At 37.2% G+C, this 26,693-nt stretch overlaps 1 protein-coding gene across 4 annotated transcripts in view; it reads left to right on the forward strand.

The window, feature by feature from the left end:
• LOC138739189 (progesterone receptor-like) overlaps positions 1-26,693 on the forward strand; it is a 290,755-nt gene that overhangs the window by 74,626 nt on the left and 189,436 nt on the right. For all 4 annotated transcript variants that reach the window (XM_069890750.1, XM_069890749.1, XM_069890748.1 and 1 more), the window contains exon 3: positions 7,406-7,557. In XM_069890750.1, the coding sequence (XP_069746851.1) occupies positions 7,406-7,557 (152 nt within the window). The remainder of the gene's footprint in view (positions 1-7,405; positions 7,558-26,693) is intronic.

Genomic DNA, 26,693 nt, shown 5'->3' on the forward strand with positions numbered 1-26,693 from the left:
GTACCTTAATTGGGGTATTTTTGGCAGTACGGGCTCATGGCCTGGAAGGGCCTATTACCATACTGTATGTTTAAATTAAAAAAAATAATTTAATTATCCACACATTTTTATAAGATCATTTCTCCTACATTATGCTTTTGTTCATTGACTATAGCTTAGCATTTAACACCATCTTACCAATGTGACAGAGTATATAGAAATATTTTTGGGAGATAAATTGTGAAAGGTTAGAGTAGGTTGCATGCAAACACTTTAAAACATATCTTATTTGAAATACTGGAGATTTTATGTCCACAGTTACTTTACAGAAACTTTGAATAATACCTATGGAGACTTCACAAGTAGGTGTTAATTGGACTGATGTTGTGGAATAAATGGACTACTGTTGTAAAGCAACAGAGGAGACATAGTGGCTTCTCACACCTTTTGCAGGAGCTTTGAAGAGTGCTCAGAGAGGTCAATTATGGGTTCTTGTTTACCCAAAAGCAACAGATGAAGGAGCAGGCTGGTGGCCTATTGTCTGCAGAAGACTTGGTGTTGTGAGAGGGTCATGTGGTTTTGCAAGCAGAGAGAGACAAATAGGTTGGCTTAGTCTCAGAGTGTGTGACAGAGAGAAAGACAGCAGTGTTAAGCAGCAGAAGTTGCTGGAACTGAAACAGAAGATCCAGTGTAGAAGATGGCCTAGTCAGTCCTTGTGGTTCATGCAAGAGGAGAGGACTGGCTGTCTAATGTTTCACTTGGAATGAGAGAAACAGAAAGGAACTCTGTCGTGACCTGAAAGCAAGAGGATATCATCTGGAGGTTATCACTGAGGTGACTGAGGGAAGTGCCTCAGTTGTGGATGTCCTGGAACAACACATCTCTCTCTGAACACCTACAAGAACCTCCTGACAGTAACCATTTATCTTTTGAGCACCAAAGCCTGCTGAACTTTATTCATGTTAAATTCTGGGCATAGTATAAGAATTGACTGCAACCAGTGAACTTGGAGGAATGAGAAATGAGATTGGACTGTGAACCAAAGAACTTTTCTGAACTTATATACACATTACACACACATGTGCTTAGAATTAGAAGGGGCTTAAGTTAGTTTATGTTAGTTAATAATAGATAAGTTAAAGTGAAATTCTTTTTTCATTTTTAAAGATCACTAAAATCAACTGTTGTTTAAGTAACCATTTGTCTTGCTGCTGGGTTTTGGGGTCTTTGGGCTCATAACACCAGCAAAATGTGTAACCAACCTAAAGGATTTGGGATTCCATTTGTTCCTTTGAAACTGGAAGCTTGACTTGCTCATCGGCAGACCCCAATCATTGTGGATCAGCAAGATCACTGACTATCTGCAATTAAGGCTATGTGCCTTTGCTCTATTCTCTGTACACTCATGACTGTATAGCCAAGTTCAGGCCCAACACAATCTATAAGTTTTCTGATGACAAGTTGGCCAAATAAGTCAAGTTTATTGTCATCTGATTGTACAGGTACAACCCAATGAAGCAGTGTACTCCGGTCTTTGGTGTAAGACATACAACCAGATGTAACATACATATAGAAATATAATGCATCTGCAAGACAAATATTACATCTATAAAAATAAATATTGTTTTGGACAAATGAGTCTCAGGTGGTTAGTGTGAGCAGTTCCTTTGGTTATTCAGAATTCTCATTGCCTGTGGGAAGAAAGCTGTTCCTCAGCTTGGTGGTGCTGGATTTTGTTTTGCTTTTTTTTTGTCTTCCCCGACAGGAACAGCTGAAAGATGCTATGTGCAAGGTGGAAATGGTCCTCAATCATTTTCAGACAACGATCCCATAGATTACATCGATGGTTTGGTGGGGTGCGGTGATTCAAGGAGGGCAGGAAACTCCAGCAATCATCTCTGCCACTCTGGTCCTGTGGAATCTTCAATGGGTGTGATGCTGGAGCCTATGTGAAGTGCTGCCTCAAAAAGGTGGCCAATATCTTCAAGGGCTCCTATCAACCTGATAGCAACCTCTGTTTACTCTACCTTCAGGTAGAAAGTACAGAACCCTGAAGATCAACACTGCTAGGTTCAAGGACAGTTTCTTTCCCATGGCTATCAAGCTTTTCAACCTACCCTTTCTACACTAATTATGGACTGTTCCAACAGCACAATAGACCTGATTGCACTATTATAACAACACATTTATCTTGCATTGTGGTCACTGTATACATCTCTATTTATATGGTAATAAACTCATTATAATTAATTATTACTTTGTTACTCTTCTGTTTTAAAAGATCTATGAAAACTCTCACTATTTTTATATTCTGCCTAGTTTAGGCCAGGTATTCTAATTTTACCTTCCCATAACTTCTATTTTGCAGTTTAAAGCTTTCACTGCAATGTCAGTTAAAGCTAACTTCGGCACAATGCTTGAGAGCTTTTACAGTGAAATCTGTGTGAACCAAAAACATTTGAATCAATATTTTGGAGTCTACAGCAAATTTTGAAATGTCAATGCATGAATTTATGATGCATTTATTCCAGGCAGCATTATAGTTTTGATCTTCCTCTCCAAAGAAGGATAGATTTTATAATTCTTCGACAAGGAGAATTAAGTAGGCATTTTCTTTCATTTATTGGATAAGGATCTTGTATTTCAGCAAAAAAAAATAGAACTTGAGAACAAATAATAGAGCTGGCAGATGCAGGAAAACTGGAGTAACACACAAAATGCTGGAGGTACTCAGCAGGTCAGGTAGTGTCCATGGAAGGTAAAAGACAGTTGATGTTTTGGGTTGAAAACCCTTCACCAGCACTTGAGAAGGTGGGATTGTGTCATCTTCCTGAACTGCTGCTTTCATTGTGAGTGTATTCCCACAGCATGGCCAGACAGGGAATTCCTGGATGTTGATGCAGTGATTATAAATGAATAATAACACTTAACAACTTTTTTTTTTCAAAAGGTTTGTTTCCTGAGAAATTAGTTTATTACATTGTACTGACAATAACCACACCAGCAGTGTGAGTATAAGACAGCTTTAATAAACTAATATGTACACTAAGAGATCTTGTCTCTCTGCAAGATGAACCTGGAAGGCTACACTGTAGCTCTGGACTGCTTTATGTACAAGGTCACCGGGATGTCCTTGTACTTTCTACATCACATAAGAATCTTGGAAAACATTTAATTAACTTTTTTGAATTCAGCATGTTTAATTGCTTAAGGATGCTGACACGTTGTGTTCCTTCAACTGACCTAAAAAACATTTTGCTGCTGATTTTTATTTATGCTCAACATCTGATGTATATTGTGTTAGGGTCCAACAATAGATGTCTAGCGTTGATGGGTTCCAGTGTGCCCTGATACCGCTTTTCATGGTTGCAAATATCCTGGAGAGATATTTCACCATGTTTGTCACTGATTGCCCCAAGATCAGCAGGGGAGAAGTCCAAGTGCAAATGCAGAAAATTAATTTTCAATGGCGTTGCATTTCATAGTTTCGTATGCCCTGAAGCACGTTGTCAATCACCTAGATGTAGTTTGGCGCTCTGTAGTTGTCAAGAAAATTCTAAACAATATCTTTAAATGCCTTCCACTTTCTTTGGCCTTGCTAGCAAATCTTCAAACTTACACTGAATGCCTGCCCTGGCATGTTTGGAACAGAGAGGAGGGAAAAATGCAGGAGATGGGTGGGGGGTCAAATACAAAAATGATTGATGTTTAATGGTTGTGGTAGTTAAGATCAAGTGGGAGAAGGGAGAAAAAGCTACCCGAATGAATTATACAGAAAGTGTCCACTTGACTTGATGATGCTTTCCTCATTTATCATGTAAAGACATCTCTCACATTCTGCTCACTGATATCTGAATTCTGAAATGTTATTAGTGTTTATCACTTTATTACTACTCATTGCTTCTCCAGAATTCAATATTGTGCAAATTCTAAACTTCTTCTGATATGTTTGATGACATAATCTTTCTCTAATACCTCTCCACCATTTTCCAGTTGGGTGCAACAGAATTAACTCAATCTCATACTTATCCTTCCATGCACAGAGAGAGAGAGAGAGAGAGAGAGAGAGAGAGAGAGAGAGAGAGAGACAACACAGAAATGCTGCATACCTTGAATAAGAGCTCATGGCCGAGAAATTGGTAATATACCTTTACCTCCTATGGACACTGCAGGACCTACTGAGTTCCTCCAGCATTTCTGTGTTTTCATTCCAATGTCTCATTTAGATGCTGTTTTTATGACAGTTATCAGAATGTCAATCTCATTTTCCACCTGCACATCTCATCACGACTCTCTTCATCCTTCCACAGTTTCTAATTTGTCAGACTGCTGATACCAGATGAGCAGAGATTCCCTACAGTTGATTAAACTGGACACCAATCTTTTTGAAAAGGTTTGCATCCTGAAAAAATTGTGGATTACGATAGACAACTTCAAGCTGAATACAAAGATAATTTGAGATTTTCTGTATTACATAGGAAGTTAGAGAAACATTTCATGAACTTCTCTTGAATTTAGCATGTTTAATTGCATAATGATGCTGACACATGTTTTGCTGCTAATTTTCATTTGTACTCAGCATCTGATGCCTCTCATGTCAGTGTCAAACAACAGTCGGCCAGCATTGATGGATTCCAATTTCCTTGATACCACTTTTACTTGGTCACAATGTCCTGGTTAAACCTTTCACAATGTTTAAGATCAGCTGGGAAGATGTCCAAGTGCAAATCCATAAAATGAATTTTCAATTATATGTTGTGGTTCATTATTTTGTATGCTTGAAGTAGACTTAAAATGTGACAGGAAATCACAAAAATAGGTAACCTCTAAAACCAATACATGGTGGGAAAATTTTAAGGTGAGTTGCCATAAAATACACCCAAAAGTGTTCAGGAAGCAAATTCTTTGTTGTCCAGTAATATTGGGAAATTTGAAGCCATTACCTCTGGTCACCATGATAAACTCACTGCTGCCTCCCCCAACCCCTTCCACAAGCCAGTGACTGCTTTTGCCTCTCTGACAACTCTCTGAAATTGAATCCAACTGTTCACCCCAGTTTGAAAGTTGATCGTGATATGAAGTTTCAAAAATATACCTGCACTGTGTTCCTATTTTCACTATTATTATAAAGTCCAGCTTTATTCCTTCATCAGTTTGATGCCAAACCCATACTTTTGTTAACATAGGTTTGGCTTTTCAAATACTCTCCTGCCTGCTCTTTTATTTTAAACTTAAACTCAGCCAAATGCTACCAATCTTGTGCCATCTCACACACAGCCTTGTTCACACATCAAGTCTGTCTGTTGCCTACGCTGGCTTATATCTAAATAACACCCATCCATGTGGCCTTCTCTATTTCTGAAATGTCCTTCAGTCTTTAAGATTTGCAGCTCTTTTGGCCTGATTTCATTCATTTTTTTAATTTGATTGCTCTGCCTTTTGAAATTCCCACCTTAAGCCTATATTCTACTTCTCTTTCCTCTATTACAATCCACCTTAAACCTCAGCACTTTGGTCCTCTGCTCTTAAAATGTTGGGTGTGAACTTTGATAAATTCCTTCATGAACTACCTTAAGATGTCAATTGTGCCATGTAAATGCAAGTTATTCTTCTTGTACATCACCTGATACACCCTCTCCCTACTCTATCACAACAAATTAAAATAAATTGTAAATTTTATTTGACTACATTACAATTTTAATATTACCACAACAAAGTTTCAATCTGTGGCTGGATCATCGTTCCTTTGGATCCATGTCTCTTTATTACAAGCCTATTATATTCTCATTACTGCCATTAAAATTGGTGGAATATTGCACACTTTGATTTCAGAAGTTTACAATAGGCAAGACCTTGTTGAAAAAAATGTTAGTATGCCTCACTTGTGTTTTTAATCATTTTTAAATCCAATGAAATGATTTAAATTCAGAACTGCCAATTTTTGATTTCTATGATAATCATGACTCAGTTGATAATAAAAAAAAGAAATTTGAAGTTTAATCGTGGGATCTAAAAGCTTCTGCAGTAGAATTCTGTGTTTCCAGGGGATTTTTAATGAAGATTTAAGACTTTATCTCAATTGAGAGACTTTTTCCAATTTTTACAAAGATTCAAAGTAATCCGCCAACAAAAAAAAATAGTGTTTGTCAAAATAGGTAACAGTGCAAGACTTCCAACCATTTGCAAAGATAAATGCCTGATTAATATACTCTTCTTGGGAACTGGTTTAAGAAGAACCTAAGGTTTTTCTATTTTTCCACAACAGCAAGAAGAAAAAACACACAATGCTATTTCCTTCATTTTCATCACTTAATATCAAACTGTTTATTACTAACTGCGGCAGCTAAACGTAATTGAAAGAACGAGACCAGTACTCAGTGGGTTCATCTGCACTCCAGTTGTTTCTTGAAACTTCCCGCACTACACCTTATAAGCCCACGGGTAAGTCCCGTCCTCGCACGGTGTTGACCCACGCGTATGCGGACCTGACCAAGCCAGCTGAAAAGACCATCCCAGCGGTGCCATCTTGACGCAGCTGCTTCGCTGCCGGCACTGTAACACACGGAGCCAGTTTGCCTGCCGTCAATGATGTACACTGCCACAGGTTGAACTTTGTATTTTATAGATGCCTGTAACTCATTATTAGTCATCAGTATTTGGTTACAGTTTATGTCATAGGAAGTGGTGTTGAACAATAGCCTATTTTTTTTAAAATCATATTTCATTGAAAAATGAATGCCAGTATTTGTCCTTCAGTCCACTGATTATGTTTTCCATTACTCTAATTTGAAACATGCATCAAAGAGTACATGAAGAAATTAAAATAGTGTTTAAACAAGCTAAATATCGGACAAAGTTAGTGAAGCAATTGATTTTTTTTTATGTAGCTCATCTGCCAAAATAACATTTTGCATTTAACAGTTCCAATATGGGAAGCAAAGCGTTAAATTCTGTGCTAGTTGATTGCTTCAAGTCACTCTTTACCTATTTAATCCACTTCCAACAAATTGAGTGAACATTGGTCTCAATCATGATTGTAATTAACAGATCAGAAGAGTGATCAAAGATTCTTCTGATTTTTTACACCAAAGCTCATCTATTAATTGCTCTGGGAGAGGACAGATGATCAAACACAATTCTCTACAAAAATGGCCTTCAAAAAAACTTTACTGAGTTGCAATTAAAAGTCAGATGTTCAGCAGAAGTCTATTCTATGAGCAACTATTACTTTGAACATGAATCTATTCATCTATATGTATAATTTTCTTAATTTAGTTAATGTGTTACATTTTGGAAGTGTTACCACATTGGAGAATGTTTTCCCAAAGTGTAGACAGAACTTTTGGTGCTTGTGTTTTATTGTAATTATCTTTAATGGTGAAACAATCCACTTTGAAATCTTTTTCTTTCTCTCTTGTCTTTGAAGGCCTGAGAATGGAAGAGGCCAGGTCTCTCATTTCGGCCCAGGACTGAGTCTACAGAAACTCTGTCTGATCTGTGGTGATGAAGCCTCAGGTTGCCACTATGGAGTCCTTACATGTGGAAGTTGTAAGGTTTTCTTCAAGAGGGCTGTTGAAGGTAGAACTCTTCTTTTATATTCAACAATAATTTTACTATTGTGGTTTTATCCTGGCTACAGGTTTGTGAATGTCAGATCACTTTCTTGTTCAGATTATATTTCCACATCCATTCACTTATACATTTATTTTGAATTTGAAGCCATTGGAGTTTTGTTTAATTTCTAACTGCATCACATAATATTTAAATCTATTATGGTCCTTTAAAATGCAAGTTCTCTTCTTACTGGATGTTCATTACAATTACTTTATTCTCTGAGTGAACATATTGAATGCCATTGAGTCCACAGATATAAAGCTTCACTTAAGTCAAAAGTTTAGTTAGAGTTTAGCATCATGGTAAAGGCACGCCACATAGGCATATTGGGGGTTGAAATGGAGGAGGTGGACCTTCTCAACCAGTAGGTCAGACCTATGGCTTCTCACATGAGCAAGTCTGGCACTGGGGCATCAAGCCGTATGGCAGTGTGATCCCCAACGCGGACTTCCTGGGGAAGGGAAACAACCTTTCATGTGGAGTGGCAGTGGTGATGGTGCACAGGAGGGATCTGATTGCATGGAATGCTTTGGGGAGGACCTCTTGCCAGTGAGAGACAGGCAGGGCTAGGAAGATGGGCTTCCAGATGGTGGCATTCTCCCTTTCCACTTGGCCATTCCCTTAGGGGTTGTAGTGGTGGTGCTGCTCATGGCGATATCTCTGACCAGCAGATATTGGCAGAGCTCATCACTCATGAAGGAGGACCCCTGGTCATTAATGATATAGCAGAGGTATCCGAATAGTTACCACAGTTACCAATGTGCCATCTTTATGCATAACAGCATTAGTACTAATACAACTTGGTTTCAAATACAATTTGCACAATACAAATGCTTCTTAACATTTTTATTGACCTAGTTTGCTTTGCAGAACAGTGAAATCATTAATTAATGATCCCCTCTTGAGTTTACAGGAACTTTATATATATATTTTTTTTAAGTTCTTCAGGATTCTTTTGATTTTTTTTTCTTACTCTGCCCTTCAAATGAAGCATACCCAAGCCAAGACTGTCTTTCTTCAAGGAATACAGAACACACAAAGATTTTTGTAATGAATAAAAAATAATATTAATTTTCCAGGTATCATTTTTAAAAGTCTTTCATCTTGTGGTGTTTAAACCAATGTATGTGATTGAGGATAAAATAAATTATCATTATCTATGTTCTGTAGTCTGTCTCTAGCTGGGATACAATAGACCACACAGGCAGCTCCTCGCTTTCAACAGTGCAATTTTTAAAGCTTGCACTTGTAATAAAACAAAAACAGCAGAACAATTTGCAAATCATTCAAAAACATAAATGTCTCTTAACTAAAATAAAATGAAGAATGCTCTTGCCACACAAGATCTGTTATGATATACAATTATGAGAGGCCAGATATATGAAAAGCAAATTGTACTTTCTTTCTTTCTTCTTTGGCTTGGCTTCGGGGATGAAGATTAATGGAGGGGTAATGTCTACGTCAGCTGTAGGCTCGTTTGTGGATGATAAGTCCGATGTGGGACAGGCAAACACAGTTGCAGCGGTTGCAGGGGAAAATTTGGTGGGTTGGGGTTGGGTGTTTCCTCTGTCTTTTGTCATATATAGACCACTCAAATGGAGGGCAGACAGATCAGTAGACTGAGGAGGCTGTTAATATTAGCACAGTTCAATTACATTCCTTTCACTTTAATTAAGCAACATTTTTTTTTAAAGATTATTGTAATGCACTTTGTGGTGAAACAGGTTTTATTTATAATTTGGGGGGGTATGCTTAGCTCAACACTGTTACAGCAGTAACGATCAAGACCGGGGTTTGAATCTTGCTCTGTCTGTAAAGAGTTTGCATGTTCTCCATGGGTTTGCAAGAATTTCCTCCAGGTGCTTCGGTTTCCTTCCACCATTCAAAACTTTCTGGGGGTTTGTAGGTCATTTGGGTATAATTGGGCAGCAAGGAAGACTGTACTCCACTCATTTTTATAATGCACACCGTGTAAGATGCAACACATTTTCATATGCTTGATTAAACATAAAAGTGCCTTGAGAATCCAAACCAAGAAATGGCTTTTTAAGATTTTGAAATTCAGATCCTCACTGAGCTAAAATACAAAATGATTTCACATTCCTACGTTTCCATTCATGAAGTATTTAGAGTTAAATGACAGCTAATGCTGGCAAAATTTCAAGGAAGCCTGACAATTTTTTTTTGTCGTTGGCTCTTAGATCCTTCTGTTCAAAAATTAGTAGTTTCTGTCTTTTGCATGGGTTGAGTGTTTACATTCAGGTCTTTGCAGTAGATCCAAGAAATCTGTAAGACCCTAACAGTACTCAATCTAAGAGACATAACAATTACTTTTACTCAAATGTAACCTTTCAATCAAAAATGATACTATATCAATGTACCTCCAATTGTCTGCAAAGTAAATGATTTTATTTGGTAATTAATACCTGTAAAAGTTTCATTTACATGGTAATAAATTCTTATTTTTCCAGCTAATCTTTTCATCATAAACAATCAGCATCATCAAGCTTCTGTGAATAAATTCTAATATTATGATTTCCCCCCACCCCGCTCCCTTCTTGTCCTCTACACAAAAATCACGCAGATCAAATCACTCACGATTCCCTCTGTTTGGGCTTCTAAAGATTAATTAAGCCCATAATTAATTTCTGTTTAAGTTGGGTGATGTGTTGATTAGCCATAGTGAGTAACCGTTCTAGCTTGCAGAGAAATAGAGAAACATAATTTCTCTCCTGCCTTGCCCCTACGTTTCTGTCCATCTATCATTCATTCATTTCTGACCTCACTCTCTGCTCTTGCGGGCTTTCTTTTCATATTTTCCATTTTCCTCCTTGTTTATTGGAAATGCATGAGATATAGGAGCAGATTTAGGCTATTCAGCCCATTGGGTCTGCCCTGCTATTTCATCTTGGCCAATTTACTATTTTTTCAACCCCATTCTCCTGCCTTCTGCCTGTCATCCTTGCTTCCATTCCTGATCAAGAACTTATCTACTGCCACCTTAAATATCCCCAATGATTTGGCCTTCCCACAGCTGTTCACTGCAACAAATTCACCACCTTCTCGGTAAAGAAATTCCTCCTCATCTCTGTTCTAAAGGGACATTTTTCTATTCTGGGGCTGTTCTCTCTGGTCCCTCACTCCCCCACAATAGGAGACATCCTCTCCACATTCACTCTATTCAGGCCTTTCAGTATTTCATTGGCTTAAATGAGATTTCCCCCACCACCCTCATTTTTTTTCTAAACTCCAGAGAGCATAATCTCAGATTCCAAATGCTCCTCATCACAAGATAAAGGAACAGAAGTAGGCCACTTGACCTATTTCATCTGTTCCGCAAATCCACCCTAAGATGAACTATACTCACACCTAGTTACAATTTCCAGCCTTTTCTCCATATACCCTGATGTCTCATCCAATTAGATACTTCTCAATCTCCTGCTTAAACTCTTCCAGTGATTGGGCCTCCACTATTGTATGCGGAAAATCCACGACCCTCTGACTAAAGAAGATTTTTTTCTCAACTCTGTTTTAAATGGATAACTTCTAATTTTAAGACTGTGACCTCTTGTCCTTTATTTACCCACCAAGGGAAACATTTTATCTACATCCATTCTGTCAAAGCCTTTCAAAATTCAAAATGTTTCTGAGATCCCCTCTCTATACTCCAATGAATATAATCCAAGAGCTGTCAAATGTTCTTCATACACATTTAAGATGATGGGCCAAAAACTGCACAGTCCTCCAAATGAGGTCTCACCAGTGCCCCATAGAGCCTCATCAACACCTCTTTACCCTTATACACTATTCCTCTTGAAATGAATGCCAACATAGCATTCGCTTTCTTTACTACTGATCCAACCTGGTCATTAACTTAGGTTTCCCTGCACGAGGATGCCCAGGACCCTTTGCACTTCTGAGGTTTGATTTTTCTCCCCATCCACATAGTTCTCTGCCTGTTTATTTCTACTGCCAAAATGTAGAACCGAACATTTCATCTCATCTGTGATCTATTTATTTATTTATTTATGTATTTGGTTGGCCAAGTCCCATAAGCTGTCCATATCCTCCTACAACATTTTTTATTTCTTCAACACTTCCTGCTCCACCACCTATCTGCAAATTTGTCCACAAAACCAATCAATACACAATCCAAATCATTAATATAAATTGTAAACAGTAGCAGCCCCAAGACTGACCCCTGTGGACAACCGCTTGTTACAGGCAGGTAACCTGAACAGAATCCCTTTATTTCCTGCCTATCAGCCAATTTTCTATTCAATCTAATATTGTCCTTGTAATTCCATGGGCTTTCATCTTATTAAGCATCCTCACATGTGGCACCTTATTGAAAGCCTTCTGAAAGTACAAATATAGAACATCCACAGCTTAACTTTGTCCATCCTACCAGACATTTTTTCAAAAAAATTCTAATAGGTTGGTCAGGCAGGATTGACCCTTCTAGGTATCTCTAAGTATTTCATAACCACGTCCTTAAGGATCGACTCTTAATACTTTCCCAACCACCGATGCCTATAGTTTCCTCTTTTCTGTCTCCCATGTTTCTTAAACAGCGGAATCACAACTCCGTCCTTCCAATCCTCTAGAATCATGCCAGAGTCTATTGACTTTTGGAAAATCATCACCAATGGGTCTACAATCTCCAAAGCTACCTCCTTTAGAACTTGTGGTTGCCCCTAATCAGGTTTGGGAGATTGACCAATCTTTAATCCATTCATCTTATCTAGCATTATTTCTCTAGTAATCCTAACTGCATTTAATTCCACTCCCCGAGATCTGTCTATCAGGTATATTGCTAATGTCTTCCACAGTGCAAACTGACATAAAATATTACCCATTATAATTTTCTCAGCATCATTTTAATTGGTCCTATGTCTATGTGTATCTCTATTTTACCCTTTATGTATTTAAAAACTCTTAGTATCACAAAACCTACTGTGAAAATAGTAAATGAGTGTGTGTTGATGTACTGCTGCTTTATGGCTGGCTTGATCCTTACCTCCAGTGCTGAGTGCAACATGTATCCATTCTCCTGTGACTGCATCATCCCCAGTTGCTCCGGTCTCCTCCCACATCTTAAAGATGTGCAGGTTGGTAGATTGTCATTGTAAATTACACCAGCGTAGGTTGGTGATATGAAAATCAGGGTGGAATTGATGTGCATATGTTGAAATAGGGGAATCAGGATTGATGGGATTGCTCAGAGCTGGCAGAGAATTGAGGGGATAAATGACATGGTATGTTGCAAGAAAAGGAAGATTTGATGGAGGTATACAAAATTATGAGGGGTATAGATGGAGTAAATGCTTTGCTCCAGGATCATCCTTGTAAACCTCGTCCAATACCAACACACATATTGCTCACAAATATTCCAGGTGTGGTCTGGCTAATGCCATGTAAAGCCCTGCTTTTATATTTTATTCTTCTCAAAATGAATGTTTGCATTCTCTTTGCCTTCTTTACCACTGACTCTACATGAAAGTTAACCATTTGGGAGTTTTGCACAAGGGCTTTCACATTCCTCTGGGTCTCTGATTTCTGAACTCATTGCCTGTTTAGAAAATAGTCCATATGAGTATCTTTCCCAAGATACTATGAGCTCTCATCTTGCTTAGCAGCCTTGTATGTGTGGCACCTTGTCAAATGCCTATTGAAAATCCAGGTGAAGAACATCACTGACTCTCCTTTATTTATCCTTAATGTTAGTTCCTCAAAAAATTTCAACATGTTTGTTCAGTAAGATTTCCCCTTCAGGAAACCATAGCTTTGATCTTTTTTTACTGTGTCCCTCCAAGTACACAGAAACCTCATCTTAAATAATGGATTCTAACCTCTTACCAACCACTGAAGTCAGGCTAATCAACCTATAATTTCCTGTCCTATTGCCTCCATCATTTCTTAAAGAATGGATTGATTTTTCCAATTTTCCAGAACCATTCCAGAATCTAGCTATTCCCAAAATATCACCACCAATGGTGGTGAAGGTATGTTCAATTGGATTTAGAAAGGATGACTGACTTGGCCATTCAAATCTTTCCAGTTTTGAGCTTTGAAAAACTTTGTTGCTGCTTTAGAAGTATGCTTGAGATCATTGTCTTGCTGTAGGATGAAGCTCAGTCTAATGAGTTTAGAGGCATTTGCTTGAATTTGAAATTACAAGATGTTTCTATACACCTCAGAATTAATTTTTCTACTGCCATTGGCAGTTACATCATCAATGAAGACAAGTGCACCAGTACCTGTGGCAGCCATTCATGTCCCGGCCACAACACCCTCAAACATATTTCATAGATGAGGTTATATGCTTTGAAACTTCCTTTACGCCTCCACATTTTGCTCTGGCCACCACTCTGATAGAAGTTAATCTTGGTCTCATCTATCTACAAGATCTTTTTACAGAATTCTCCAGGGTCTTTTAAATACTTCTTGGCAAACTGTAATTTGGCCGTCCTGTTTCTGTGGCTAACTAATGGTTTGTATCTTGCAGTGTAGCCTCTGTATTTCTGTTCATGAAGTCTTCTGTGGACAGTTGTCATTAATACATCCACACCTGCCTCCTGAAGAATTTTTCTGTCATCAGCAATTTTTTTGTCATTTTGCAATTACTGAGCTCACTAGAACGTGTTTTTTTTTTCTTCTTTTTAATAATATTCCAAACAGTGATTTTGGTTATCCTAAAGATTTGGCAATATCTCTTACTGTTTTATTCTTGTTTTTTCAGCCTCATAATGGCTTCTTTGACTTTCATTGACACAACTCTTTTCCTCTTGTTGAAAAATGGCAACTACAGACTCCAAAGGTGATCAAAACCTTAACAGATGCCTGGCCCTCTTATACCTGCACTAACAAAGCATTTATACATACTTGAGTAATCACAAACTCCTGATGAAGCAGAATGTCCCAAACATCATAGTGCCCTGAAATGAGGGGACTATGTATAAAAGAAGTACTGTAATTTATACATGGTCAATACAAAATGTATACAAATAAGCTTGAATAAAATCTGGAATGTGCAATTTAATTCCATATGAATTGTTTGATTTATAAATTTAAAACTGTGGAGCACAGAGGCAAATAAGGAAAAAGAATGTCTTTGTTCTAAACATTATGTATATATTTGCCTCCTATAGATGCTATGAGGCCTGTTGAGTTCCTTCAGCACTCCTGAGGTTTTTATTACTCAAAACATCGACTGTCTATTTCTTTCTATGAATGCCGCCTGCTTGATCATTTTTCACCAGCACTGTGTGTTGCTGCATTTTTACAGCAGCTGCAGACTTCTTGTTTACTTCTATTTTCCACACCTCAGCCCTCTAGCTGTTTGCTAGGATGGAGTTCCTTTGGACCTTGGCTTCCACCCCAACAACCTTTAAAGTTAATTAATTTTTGTGTTTTTCTTTCCCCCCACCACCCTCGCCAGCTCCTTCCAGATGATACCACTACATCAGATCTTTCAACAGTTTTAAGGGATTATTCAACTTGATGGCTTCTGGTCTACTCTGTGATTCTCTCGCTCCCAGTCGTTCACTGGGGAAAGCAACACTATGCCTTTCACTTCTTCCATTCGCATCATTTATGGACCCTGACAATCTTTCCAGGAGAAGCAGTGATTCACCTGTACTTCCTTTAATCTAATATTCCACTTTTGTCATTCACAATGCAATCCCCTCTGCATTGGTAAACCAACTACAGATTAAATGCCTGGATTTTGTAGATTCAGTCTTGGGGGGTTAGGGTAAAATTTGTGTTTCCTGCTTTTTTAGTACTTTTTTAATCCTATTCCCACTCTCACCTGTTTATGGCTTCCGGCACAGTTAAAATAAGGCCCAATAGAGTTCAAAGAACATCTTCCGCACTGCAGCATTCCAGACACCATCAAATTCCACAGCTTAACATAATATTCTTTCTCTCCCTGTACCAGAGAAGGCCATTTCTGCTGCAAGTCATTCATCCATGATGTTGCCTCAGCTTTCTTTTTCTATTGGTATGAGATGCTGACTATGCCCGACAGAACCAAACGTGGCCACCTTTTCTAATCTTTTGCACGTAGCCTCACTCTTTATTGAGGCTGACCTGCAATGTTGACCATTCTTTTCTCCCACTGATACTATTTGACCTGCTGAATTTCACCAGCAGATTATGTTTTGCTCCAGATTCTGGCAACTGCAGTCTCTTGTGCTTCCCAACTTTGTATCTGCTCCCATTAGTCCATTGACCTACTCAATTTGTCCTATAGTACATTACAGAACAGAAACAGGACCTTCAGACCTTCTCACCTGTGCTAATGCTACTACTCTGCCTAGTCCCACTGAGCTGAACCCAGTCCATTTCCCTCCATACTCCTCTCATCCATGAATCTGTCCACATTTTTCTTAAATGTAAACATTTAACCCATATATGCCATCCCTGTGATTCCACTTTTAGGGAATTAATTTCCAGAGTCCTCTGTTCTACCACACCCCTCAGTGTCCAACCACTTACCACCCTGGTTAGTCTTTCCAAAATGAAACACCTTACACTTGTCTGCATTAAATTCCAATATGCAGTCCACTTTTATAGCTGATCCAGATCTCTCTTCAAGCTTTGAAAGCCTTTGTCACCATCTACTACATCCCCAATCTTTGTATCATCTGCAAACTTGCTGATCCAGATCGTTGATTATAGATGACAAATGTTTGGATCCATCACTGATCCCTGAGGCACATCACTTTGAAAGGCAATCTCCCATAAGTTTACTAACTCACAATGACTACGAGTAACTGAATCTTCCTGACGAGCTTCCCATGTGGGTCCGGTCAAGGTCATTACTAAAGTCCATGTAGACAACATTCCAATACCAAAACTAGCCTCACCTTTTCTCCTATCCATTCCTCTCCCTTCTCTGTTCATTAATACCAACTAGTTTCCTCTTTCCCAGCTTTATCAAAGCATCTTTGCAGCTCCTTCGGTTTTTATTTGAGCTTGTGATCCGAGTTACTACAATATTGCCGTCTGGGAAAGATCCTTTAATACCATCTTCATATAGACCAATATCTTTGTTAAATACAGATTACAAATTCATTGCAAAATTATTAACAAATAGACTAACAAATTATTTACCAAAATTAGTGAAATTAGACTAGACCAGATTTGTTAAAAATAGAAGGTCAGCTGGCAGTGTGTAAATTTATTAACTTGATTCATATGGCACAAGCAAGGAAAGAACTAACAGTTGCAGTAGTGTTATATGCTGAAAAGGCTTTTGAAAGGCTTGAATGGAGTCTCTGGTTGAGAGTATTACAGAAATTTAAAATACCAGAACAATTCATCAACTTGATTAAGGCCTTATAAGGCAAGAATATTGACTAATGGGTATATCTCAGATTCTTTCTCATTAATAGGTCAACTAGATATGGATGTCCACCATCACCTTCCCTTTTTGTTTTAGCTATACAACCATTAGCAAAATTGATAAGGTCAGAAAAAAAAACAATAAAGGGAATAAAAATAAATGATGATGAATTTAAAATTAGCCTATTTGGTGATGATATTATTGGGTACTTAACCTGAAAAGTCAATAAAGATGTTACATACTAAGTTAACCGATAAAAGTGAAGTAATGCCAATGAATACAGCTGATTATACACATTGTAAACAGGAATCTCCTTTTAAATGGCAGATGCAGGCAATACGTTATTTAGGTATTAGAATAGACAATAATTTAAAATCATCTTTTTAAACTAAACTATCAAGCACTATTAAAAATATCCAAGATGATCTAGGAAAATGAAAAGACTCACCCTTAACTCTGATAAGGAGTTTAAACTGTATAAAAAGGAACATATTTCCAAGATTACAGTTTTTTTTTCACTATTTACCTACTCCCTTATCAGGATGTTTTTTTTCCAAAAACTTAATAAATTAATAATATTTCTATTGCAGGGTAAGAAAACAAGAGTGACTTTGGACAAGGTAACATGGTCATATAAACAAGATTGTTTGCAGCTATCAAATTTTTAAAAAGCTACTATAAAGCAGCTTAATTAAATTTTTTGTCAAACTTCTATCTACACGGAGGAAAAACAGCTTGGCTCAAGATAGATTTATATACCTTAGAAGAGAATGTTTCTGAACATTTAATTTATAAATGGAATGAGAAATTAGTAAGGAATAAAAATACACCGATATTACATCATATTAAAAATATGGAATAATATATATTTGGAAAGAGGGATGTTAAAGCAAAATCAATTAATTCCTTTGAACAATATTTTTTAATGAATTGTCAAGAAAAGGAATTAAAAGAAGTGGCTAATATTTTAATGACATTTGATCAATTGAAAGATAAATGAAATATCAAGTGACACAATATTTTCTTATTGTCAATTAAAAACATATTTAAAGGAAAAGACAGGAACCAGTTTAAGGCTCCCTGAGTCAAGCTGTTATGAATATCTAATTACAGACACACTGATGGTATAAAAAATTATTATAAATATGCATATTAAATTACTAAATAATAAAAATGATAAAGAAAAGTACAAATCAAAACAACATTGGGAAGTTGGTTTAGATAATCACAAAAAACAGAATAGTCAACTGTTATGGTATTATGATAAATACAATTAATACTCTCTATCATATGACACAATATAATTTGTGACATAGATTATATATTACACCTCAAAAATTAAAATAATGGAATCCCACATTATCAGATAAATGCTTCTGTTGTAAACAAATTGGTACAATACTACATTCAACTTGGACATGTAAGAAAGTAAAATTTTTATGGGATTAATTGAATCTAATATTAAATCAAATTACAAAAAACCTAAAAATCCAAAAAAAATTGCTATTATGTAACATAAATGCTAAAGACTTGCAGTTAAAATTGGATGAATCTCAAAAACCATTTATCATGATTGCTTTAGCAGCAGCAAAAAAAGGCATAGCGACAACTTGGAAAATGGAAACAGCTTTGGAAATACAGCACTGATATATTCCATTAGAATAAAAAAACCCTACAATTTAAGAGATACTTTTGGACAAATTTAAAAAAATCTAGGAATCATATATAAAGTTCATTGGTGATCGCCAGACTCAAACCTCCAACTCTTAAAATGGATAGTATAATGTTTGTTACCAAATATAATATTATATATTATTTATCTAGTCAATAAAAATTGGATAATAACCAGATAACAACCCTTTTTTTCAATTTGGGTTTAATTTTGGGGGAAGGAGGGATGGGGAGAAAATGGAAAATGTCACTATATATATATATATATATATATATGTGTGTGTGTGTGTGTGTAATTTATGTACGTGAAGCATATAGTTTTGAACTATTGATTTATTAAATATTTTTTTTATAAAAAACCATTGTGGTCTAAAATCCATGTTGCCAGTATGTGGTCTATGGATTCTCTGCATTCTCCTTGGCTGACTGGTCTTGTGTAAACAAGATTAGAGGCTCAATTTCACAGTGGCCACCCACTTTGGCATGGGTTTTGTTTGGCAAGTGGATGTAAAGTAATTTCTTTATCTGCAAAATTCATTCCACGTATTCAATCGTTTTGCTTTGGTTAAATATTTTGACTGCTCACAGAGAAACAGTTCCAATAAATCTGGTTTGAAAATTTTCAACCACAACTGATGCCAGACCCCTGCCAGCCAGCCACATTTTCATCTATATTGTCTCTGTATTCCATCCCTCTGTGTGCCCACATGACCAACAGAATATGACCAAGTGCACAGTGCCAGTTCTCCACTAAATGCTGTAGAGGCAGTTCAAGGGATATACCAGGCAGAAAAAAAATATATTGTACAAATCCAGATTACTTGCAAACTGAGGTGTAAAGTTAATTTTCTTTAAATCTCAGTGACAAAAATATACTTGTTAATGAGAATTAAAGTAGTCTTTTTCTTCTGAAAGTAGTCCATGCTAGGTACAGTTTTACTTCTTTGAAACCAAGCTATTTTATCAGTCTCCAATCATGAGATATCCTGCCCTGAAGGTATCCATCCCTGCATCCTGATCACATTTGAAAACTAAACTCACCAGGTCAAATCTTTATTTATTGGTGATTTGTTTTCTCTCAGTGATTGTCATGCAAACTTACTAACAACTGCAATTAAAATCATAAAGTTGAGGCAGATCTTTCCATCAGATAATTTTTCATTAAAAAATTGCCATAATACCATGATTTTATTGCAGATTTTTTTTGCCACATATAATAGAATATCAATAAATAAAAAATTAAACCAATGACTGTTTTATCAGGTGCATTCCAAACTCAAGTAAAACAAATGAGTCAGTTTCTCTCCCTCACAAAGAAAGCAGCGGAAAGTAGCTAGGAGAGACACATTCTGCGCCGTTTCACACCATTGCTGCTGTATTATCACTGCAGAATCAAGGGCAGCTCATCAAATATGTTTTCCTTTTCCACAGCAACATATTCCTTTCTCAAGTGGTTTTAAAATGTAACTTGTTCGCCCCAAAATTAGTCTCTTAACTTTATTTCTTGGGCACGTTTGCAGGCAATGATGTATGAATAATTTAAATAAAATTGAATGTAAACTCTGATAGAAGTGCAGATTAAGACCTCAGATTAAAAATAAAACTACACACAGAGCTGCATGTGACATAATTCAAATTCAATAACTCATGGACTCCTGCTAACAAGCCCATGGGAATATAATGGATGTTGTGAATTTGTATTTTACCTCCTTCAGGTAGCGGAGGGAGAGTTAGGATGGTGATGAGATGTAGATGCAGACATGCACTTCATTGTTTGATCTCCACATGGTATATCTATTTCCGCAGCTCGTTGCTTATCTTCAATCAGCCTATTTAGCTTCTAAGAGGACATTTATAGCACGATGCTGATAAGAAAAAAACCTATCATGAGAACAGCATAACATGCAAGCAGGAAGGCAGTGAAGAGGCAGCTTTGCCTTGGGGAGGGAGTGGGGGGAAGAAACTGATTGAAGTATTTACAGTGCCATCCATAATGTTTGGGACAAATCCATTTTTTCCTTTATTTGCCCTGGTGTTCCAGTTTAAAATTTGTAATCAAACATTGATATGGAATTAAATTTCACATTTCAGACTTTATTCAAGGTTATTTGTGCACATTTTGGATTGACCATGTAGAAATCATAGCACTTTTTTAAAAAAATACATAATCTCTCCCCCACATTTCAGGGCACCATAATGTTTGGGACAGCTTCACAGGTGTTTATGAATACTCAGGAATGTTTCATTGTTTCATTGGTGCAGGTATAAGAGACCTAGGCTTGCTTCTAAGCTTTTGATCACCTTTGGAGACTATAGTTACCATTTTTAATACGAGGACCAGAGTTGTGCCCATGAAAGTCAAAGAAGTCATTATGAGGCTGAAAAAGTCAAGAATAAAACAGTAAAAGATATCACTCATTCCTTAAGATTTACAAAGTCAACAGTTTGGAACATCATTAAGAAGAAAGAGCGTACTGGTGAGCTCAGAAATTGTAAAAGGACCGGTATTCCAAGGAAGACTTCTAATGCGGAGGACAGAAGAATCCTCATCATAATGAAGAAAAATCCCAAAATGTATGTCTGACAAATCAGAAACACTCTTCAGGAGGCAAATGTGGATATTATCTGCAGAAGACTTCATGAACAGAAATACAAAGGCTGTTGGTGATGGTGATGTACAACCTTGGAACAGGTATTTCTGTCACTGCAATTGCTACAAATATTTTGGGTGGTTAAATCATATTTTCCTCCCTCCATCATGCTCTCCTTTGAGGACACAGACAGGTAATAAGAGCAGACAATGCCTGTATCAAAAAAAATCATGGATAGCTCTCTGAATGCAAACCAAGCATCTAATATTATAAAATATATTTTAGTTTAGCATTTAGACCTGAAAAAAATTGGAATCAAAATTTAGTTGCCACCTTATTCTGGACATTTTCTACATTGAGCATGGTACAGTTCTTTTAGCCCATGATGTCTGTGCTGATAATGATGTCAATTTAAAATAATCCCATCTGGCAACACGTGATCTATTCCCCTTCATTCCCCGGCATTTGCTAATCTCTGTATTAAAAGAAAACTTCCCTCTCACATCTTAAATCTGTGCCCTTTAGTATTTGATATTTCTACCTAAGGAAAAAGACCTATCCATGTCCCTAAAAATAAATACTCTTTCATTTTGTTGAGAAGCTGTCTCCTACCTTGTTATGATACAGTATTTATCAAATGTTGCCTACTATTTACCTGGTTGAGACAAGAACTACACATCCCCGAGGAATAAATATAATTGGTTCTAACATTAATCAGGTGTGGTCAGAGGCAGACGTCCTGCAATGGAGGCATACAACACAGAACAGGCCCTTCAGCCCAACTCATCTGTGCTGACTAAATTCGTATTCTGGGCCAATTTGATTTGCCTGCACGTCACCTATATAGTTTTGCCTGCCTTTTGAATGTCATAATTAGACCAACAAGTTGTTTTGTTTCCTCTGGCATGTCATTCCAAGTCCTTCTTTAAGATCTTACCTTTCACCTTTGTCATCCAGTTCCAAAACCATTCATCTTGGGAGAAAGCATTCACTTTATCCATGCCCCATATAATTTTACATGGCCTATAAGGTCACCCTGAGCCTCCTATGCCGTCAGCAATAAAGACCCAATCTATCCAACCTCTCCCCATAATTCAACCCTTCAGTATCAGCAACAATCTAGTGAATATCCTGTGCATCCCTTTCAACAGATTGGCATCCTTACTAATGGATGACTAAAACTGCACATTGTACTCCAATGTGGTCTCACCAACAACTTGTACAGCTGAATCCTGAGGTATCCACTTTTGTACTATATAACCTGCTTAATGTCAAATGCGTTCTTCGCCACTCTCCCCATGTGAGTTGCCACTTTCAGGGAGCTATGCACCTGTATCCCAAAATCTCTCTGTTTTACAACATTCTCCAGGGCCCTTTCATTAACTATGCAAGTCCTACCCAGATTTGCAGCATCTTACACTTGTCAGAATTAAAATCCATTCTCCACACCTTCTCAATTGATCTATATCCTGTTGTAAATGTAGATTTGAAAGAAAAAAAAAATCACTATTCACTACACCACCAAGTTTGACATCATTTAGAAATTTAATAATTAGGTTAACTACATTACTATCCAAATAGTTTCATTTGGAAATAAACAAGTGGACACAGTAGCAACCCCCTGTGTTGCACCACTGATCACAAGCCTCCAAATTAGAACAACCACTCCCTTTCACTTGAACCAAGCCAGTTTTGAATCCAACAGCTCACCTTGCAACCCATGTGATCTAACTTTCCAAAATAACCTGTCATTGGGACCTTGTGAAAGGCCTCACTAAAGTCCATTAATACACCATCCATTGGACTGCACTCAACAACCCACTTGGTCACCTCTTCAAAAAAACTATCAGAATGAGGCATAATCTTGCACAAATCAAACCATGCTAACTATCTCTAATCAATCCCTGCCTATTCAAATGCCAGGACATCCTGTCCCTCAGAATTCCCTCCAGTTAATTTCCCACTACTGACAACATTGTCACTGACCTGTGATTCCTTTGCTTGTACTTGCTGCCCTTTTAAAATAATGACACACGTTAACCACCTTCCAATCTTCCACCAAAGGCCAAAGATGAAGCAAGTATCTCTGCAAGGGCCTCTTCACTTTCTTCTCTAGTTGTCCAACTCAATTACAATTCCTCCAATCTATCTTTTTTCCCTCCATTATTTCTATCATGTAAATGTAAAGTATACAATGACTGCTACACAGATCTCAGCAACTTGCTTTTCTGACATAGTATTGTAACAATATTTGTGTCTGAAAACTAAAAGAAATGGGTAAATGTTAGTTGGTTTCTTTCAAAAGCTAAAAATAATTTTGTTAATTCTTATAAATGTGGAGACAGTGCAATTATAGTGCAATAGTCCAAGCTGCCTGTGTGAAGAAGTGGTGCACTTTAAAAGTGTCTCTTAAGACCTCCGTAGGATTTATTGATAAAACATCAATTATATAAAATTTTATTTACATTTTTGAGAACTTTAGATCTGAAGTAATGAAGTAATCTTAAAATTATATGCAGATCATTCATAAAACAGATTAAAGGATGTAGGACTGGAAACTGTCAGATTACTGGTGATACCTGCAATATCATAGAACACTTTTCAGCCCCTTCAGCCCATGACATTGGGCTGACTAATGTAGGCCTCTACATCCCAACAAGAAAAAAAATGGTTGTCTTCAATTCTGCCAGTGTTGGCTCATTGGCTGAGAAATACTAACCCTCACCAGACTGGTGGCTTTGTATTTCTGTACACTAAATTTCACTTTGTAATGTTTGACATTATCTCTGTACAAGGCAGATTTATTGGAGATCTGATATCTTGGAACATGAAGCATTAAGAGGTCTCAACGATAAGGAAATTGTATTAGACATAATTTGTAACCTCAGACTGACATATCTCTCTGTAATTACAATCAATGGGACAATTTTTGATTCAATGAATAATATGCTAGGAACTGCACAAGTATCTTAGAGTAAAATGCCATGCTGGTGAAGGTATAACATTGGTCCAGAGACATTCTAAACACATTTAGACACAACTAAGCATACCCACAATCAATAAAAGTCTGCAGTCTTGCCTCTCGCACAAATAAATGATGGTGGATGATTCAAAGCTATCACAGGGAAAATAAAAACCACACAAAAAAAAAAAAATCCTTATTGTCCAGAATGGCAAATTCCAACACATGAAAAAGATAACAGTAAAGACTTAATAATTTTTAGGTAGAATTACTGAGTTAATAATTTAAATGAGGAGATAATTAATCTCAGCCTCGTCATTAATTATTCCCTGTAGCCCATCTCAGAATCCAGTATCCAGCCATTTTTAGAAAATAAATTCCATGTGATATTAAGGAGGTGCTGAACAGACAGAGTACAAGCCTCCAACTTCCTGGCTGTAGGACTAAAGAATTTAACAGCAAACCCAGCTAGGGTTCTAGTTGAACAGTACCATCACAGAAACAAAATAGAAAAACCAACCAATTTCTAAAAGCCATACTTGTCCAGTTACTAATTGTTCATCTCCTCTCATAATTAGAGTAAGGTTTAGCAAATTGGTGGTCCTGTTCTTGATAGTGTTGCAGACTGCAACAGGGGTTTTATCTGAAGGCTGCACCTGGCAATTGGAGTCAGGTGATTCAAGCAGTTGGATTTGAAAAACAATAAGATTAGCCCGGAAACTAGTTGAGTAATAGATATTAAGCAATTTTGTGATGTATGGTATAATTCACCCCAACCCAGCAGTCTGGGACAGTACCATTGACTGGAGTTCCCACAGTGCATAAAGCAGTGATTAGGAAATTCACAACTCTCTATTTTTTTTAACCTATAATAATATTATTGACTAATGACTTGCTTAGTTTGGTTTTTGGCTGTTCCCAATCTCACTCCATCAATAACTTGGAGGAGAGTGCAGAAGATATTCATTTGGAGTTGCTGGGACTGAAGTACTTGACTTGCAGAATGAGGTTGGATAGCCAAAGTCCTTATTCTTGAGAGAATGAGGCTGAGGCATAAACTTGTGGAGTTTTGAGGGGTATGTACAAAGTGAATGCTCATATTCTTTTGTCTAAGGTAGATGTAATGCGTGTCGAAAGAACCAAAGACTTGTTGATCCAAACCAAGGCTTTTATTAATTAAAAGACTGGAACATATCACAAGTAGGTCAACCAGTGCAGAATGACTTGGTCTGGCTAAGAGCAATCCTTTAAGACCTGCCAGTAGGTGTGGCCACACTCTCAGCCAATCACAGTCATCCTACACTACCATCTGTACATATGTACAAATACACATTGGTGATAGAATCTGTTCTATCACAGTAGATGATACAATAACTAAAGGTCTAAAGTGACAGGGGAAAGCTTTAATAGGGGACTCAGGAGCTCTTTCTTCACCTAATTAGAGGCTAGTCCATATCTGGAATGAGCTGCTAGAGGAATATATTGAAGTAGTTGCAATTATGTTCAAAAGATATTGCAACAGAGATACAGATAGGAAGTGCTTGTAAGGGTTTGGAACAAATACAAAGAAATTGACTAGCCAGAATGTAATTTTCATTGGTATAGACAAGTTGGACTGTAATGTGCTCTATGATTCTGTGACTCTATGTCCTTGATTGAAGAAGTGAATTTGGCAGCTGAGAAGCAACTGCCCCTAATATCAGAATAGAATTTGATCCAATGTGTCATTTTTTTTTAAAAATTGAAGTCAATGGTAAAGCAGGAAATTATTCTGTACTGTTTTGATTCAAACCTAACGCAAAAAGATGGTTGTGATTGAGTTTCTCTTCTCCTAGTTTAAGTGAGAATGATGTGAAACTGAAATGAAAACCTACAGATAGTAATGGTCTTATACAGCAATTCTTTGTCCTTCTAGGAGATGAGATGACAAGGCTTTGGAGAGGCTGTAACAGTAGCCTTGACAATTCTGCAGCTATTGCACATGACAAGTAGAGGGAATGAATGCTTTGGGTAAAATTAGGCTGCATTATCTTGGATGGTGTCTAGCTTCCTGAGTATCAGTGCAGCTGCACTAAGTGGTGTATTCCATCACTGATCTCATGAATTGTTGATGGACAAGCATCGAGTTCTAGCTTGTGAGTTAATCACCAAAGGATTTGTAGACTCTTGCCTCTGCCTGTAATCTTGACATTGTACTGTTATGTTTCTGCTCTATGTTGGCCATAATATTGACATTACAGGACTTTGGAATAGCAATTTCATTGAAAGTCAAGACTAAGTGATTAATTTTTTTGGAGCTGCTCATTGCCTGGCACTTGTGCCACAGATGTCACCTTCCACTTCTGAGGCTATACCTGGTTATCCAGGTGTTGCTGCATGAAGGTGAGGATGCTGCATCTGGGGAAGAGTTGTGGGAATTAAACATTATGCAGTCATCAGCAAACATCTCCATTTATGATCTTGAGATGAAAGGAAGATCACTGAAGGAATTGATGTTTGAGTTTCCTGAGAAACTCTATAGTGA

This window comes from Narcine bancroftii, chromosome 7, assembly GCF_036971445.1.
Source record: "Narcine bancroftii isolate sNarBan1 chromosome 7, sNarBan1.hap1, whole genome shotgun sequence".
NCBI classification, from domain to species: Eukaryota; Metazoa; Chordata; class Chondrichthyes; order Torpediniformes; family Narcinidae; genus Narcine; species Narcine bancroftii.